At 52.0% G+C, this 3,516-nt stretch overlaps 1 protein-coding gene across 1 annotated transcript; it reads left to right on the plus strand.

Moving 5' to 3' along the window:
• Nucleotides 1–2,168: 2,168 nt before the first annotated feature.
• LOC134413733 (olfactory receptor 14J1-like) lies at nt 2,169–3,074 on the plus strand (the record flags this gene model as incomplete). Its single annotated transcript, XM_063147765.1, has 1 exon — nt 2,169–3,074. A coding segment is annotated over exon 1 (906 nt), but the record flags the coding sequence as incomplete, so codon positions are not given.
• Between the last annotated feature and the right edge of the window lie 442 nt (nt 3,075–3,516).

The following is a 3,516-nucleotide window of genomic DNA, read 5'->3' on the forward strand; positions in this document are numbered from 1 at the left end:
TGTGCCAGGAGGCCCCAGGGCCTCAGGACAAGGTGTCTCCTCACAGCCCTTGGTGGCACAGACCCTGCTGCTGTGCCCCAGGGCACCAAGACTTGGCTACTCTTTGTCCTCACCTGTCATCACTGCCTGCAGTTCTCTGCTCTGCCTGGGGCCTGGGGCACTTTCTCAGTGGTGTCCCTCAGTGGGACCCATTAAAAGTCCAAGAAACTTTGGAGTTGGATTCTGACTTGGAGTTCTGGAGAGGTTTCTTCAGCTCCTTCACAGGGACTGATGTTCAGGGCCTGAGCACAAAGCCCCAGAGGCTCATTCAAGTCCTTGTGCTGTGTCTGTGCTGTTGAGCTGGGCTGGGCTCCTGGCACAGAGGCATCTCCTGGTAACCAAGAAGAGATTCAAAAGCACAATTCTCTTGATGAGCAGCTTTTCTCCTGCCAGCCCAGCAGGGCTGGGGCACTGCCTGCAGCCACCCCAGACACAGCAGAGACGCACAGAGAGCTTCAATCAGTCAGGGCTGGGAAGGGGCTGAGAAGTGCCTGGGGCAGAATCACTGACAGCCCTTGGCACAAGAACCTCTGGCTGCAGGACAATGCAGCTGCAGCTCCTGGAGGCACCTCCTGAAGCTGGAACATCCCACTGCCTACAGACTCTGTGAGTACATTCTGTATATTTCTGGTGTAGGGGAGGTGAAATGCTCTTGAAGTTCTGACATGCTGAGGGGTTCTGCTCAGTCATAGAATATTTACAAGTCAAGGATTTTGATAGAAAATAGGGTATTTCCTAAGACTTATTTTTCAGTTTCCTACTATTGGTGAATGTCAGGAAGGGAGGGTTAATATTAAAAATAGTATGAATTATTATTTAATATTTTGACAATGCCTGAGACATCCAAACTGTTCCTTTTAGTGATCAATAGGTTCATAGGAGATCCCTAATTTGGTTTTAGCCACTCTGCCCATAGACTGCACCAGCATACCCTTTGCTCTTGACCAGCAGGCTCAGTCTGAGCTGACCTTTCTCCAAGCTGCAAACAGAACCTGCCCCCAGCCAGAGCCCTGAAAATAGGCAGGGTTCTGTCAGGCCAAGGAAAGTGCACAGAGATTTGGGGTCTGTGAGTGCTAGCAGGGAGAGATCAGGCACAGGGAAACACCTGCAGGAGAGAAAATCTCCAGGAAGCAGAGAGAATATCAGGCAATAAGAACAAATAAAACACAGAAATGTTGTCGCAGGGAGAGATAAGAAAAGTCCACAGGATCCCCTCCAGTGCAGCCCCTCCCTTCGAACAAGCCCCCTCCCTCCTGGCCCCCCAGCCAAGCCTCTGCCCTCAGGGCCGGGGCTCCAAGGCGTGCAGCCCCTCCTGTGCAGGCAGAGCTGCAGCAGAGCCAGGGGGCAGCTCTGCAGCCCTGGGCCCAGTTCCCTCTGCAGAGCACAGGGCTGGGAGCTGCTGCCGGGCACTGGGGGCTCTGGCAGGGGGCACAGGTGGCTCAGGGTGATGCTGTCCCCAGTGCCCGGCTCTGGGCAATGCTGTCAGTGCAGCCAGGGAAGGAGCTGCATCTCCCTTCATCCAATGCCATCATAAGGACACCTGGAATCTCCCTGAGATTTCAGTCCAACCTGGGAGTTCCAATCCAGGGTGCAAACCTGTCCTAGAGCAGCTCTGAGTTATAAGATTGATGTGGAAAGGCAGAAGTGTTGTTACAGTGAAAATGCTGCTGGGTTGGTGAAATGAGCAGAGAGAGTCCTTGGCTACAAATGTGGAGCTGGGCTGTGGTGGATCCATCTGCTCTCAGCTGTGCCTGGTGACATTTTAGGCGAAGCACAGAGAGGTGATCACCCTCGACCTGAGAAAGGTCAAAGCCCAAAGAAACTCTGAATAGGTACAAACAACACACCATCTCCCCTCACTCTCCACTTATCATCTGGCCTCAGGGAACTCGCTCTGTTCTAGCAGAGGGCAGCAGAATTGCTGAGAGTTTCTGCTTTCCAACAATACCAGGAGAGACATGGGGGGAGATTAAAAAGAAAACTTCAGAACGCTTAAACAAAAAAGCATGTCCATGCATGTTATAGAGGATGGTATCCGGGAAATGGCTTTGATTTTGGTTACAGGTATCCCTTTTAAAGCTTCACTACCCATTTCTCCATGAAAAGATCCCCAACTCCAGCCTCAGCAAATGTCCAACAGCAGCTCCATCAGCCACTTCCTCCTGCTGGCATTGGCAGACACACGGCAGCTGCAGCTCCTGCACTTCTGCCTCTTGCTGGGCATCTCCCTGGCTGCCCTCCTGGGCAATGGCCTCATCATCAGCGCCGTAGCCTGCAGCCACCACCTGCACACGCCCATGTTCTTCTTCCTGCTCAACCTGGCCCTCAGCGACCTGGGCTCCATCTGCACCACTGTCCCCAAAGCCATGCACAATTCCCTCTGGGACACCAGGGACATCTCCTACACTGGATGTGCTGCACAGCTCTTTTTCTTTGTGATCTTCATCTCAGCAGAGGTTTCTATCCTGACCATCATGTGCTACGACCGCTATGTGTCCATCTGCAAACCCCTGCACTACGGGATACTCCTGGGCAGCAGAGCTTGTGCCCACATGGCAGCAGCTGCCTGGGCCAGTGCCTTTCTCAATGCTGTCATGCACACAGCCAATACATTTTCCCTGCCCCTGTGCCATGGCAATGTTCTGGGGCAGTTCTTCTGTGAAGTCCCACAGATCCTGAAGATCTCCTGCTCCCACTCCAACCTCGGGGAACTTGGGCTCATTGTGGTTAGCCTTTGTTTATCATTTGGTTGTTTTGTGTTCATTGTTTTCTCCTATGTGGAGATCTTCAGGGCTGTGCTGAAGATCCCCTCTGAGCAGGGACGGCACAAAGCCTTTTCCACCTGCCTCCCTCACCTGGCTGTGGTGTCCTTGTTTATCAGCACTGGCATATTTGCTCACTTGAAGCCCCCTTCCCTGTCGTCCCCATCCCTGGATCTGTCAGTATCAGTTCTGTACTCCGTGGTGACTCCAGCTCTGCACCCCCTCATCTACAGCCTGAGGAACCAGGAGCTCAAGGCTGCAGTATGGAGACTGATGACTGGATGATTTCAGGAACATTAAATTTCTGGCCACTTTCTGAAAATCACTTGTAATAAAGTAATTTTTGATATTTCTTGTTGCTTTCATCTTGGATGTTCTTTTGCTTCATTTTACTTAATATTGTCCCCAAAGAAATGTCCAGGTTTCTGCCATTTTTTGTTAAGTTTCTCTCCACATTTCTTATGGCCACAGACTCTGTCAATGATGGGCTGCACTCTTGATGTATTTAAAAGAGATAAAGGATCTCCCAGCAGAGTTACCCTTTTGTTGCCTTCTCTGGAGCTGCAGCAGCAATGTCTGTGTGCAGAGCTGGGGGCAGATCAGTTCTGGCACAGCAGCTGTGCCCAGCAGTAGCAGCACTTGGTGTTGCTAGTGCTGCTGCCATGGCCCTGCCCCGCTGCCCTGGTGGCCCTGGTGTTGCTGTAGGGTCTGAGTG

The sequence above is a fragment of the Melospiza melodia genome, unplaced genomic scaffold, assembly GCF_035770615.1.
Source record: "Melospiza melodia melodia isolate bMelMel2 unplaced genomic scaffold, bMelMel2.pri scaffold_48, whole genome shotgun sequence".
Classification (NCBI taxonomy): Eukaryota; Metazoa; Chordata; class Aves; order Passeriformes; family Passerellidae; genus Melospiza; species Melospiza melodia.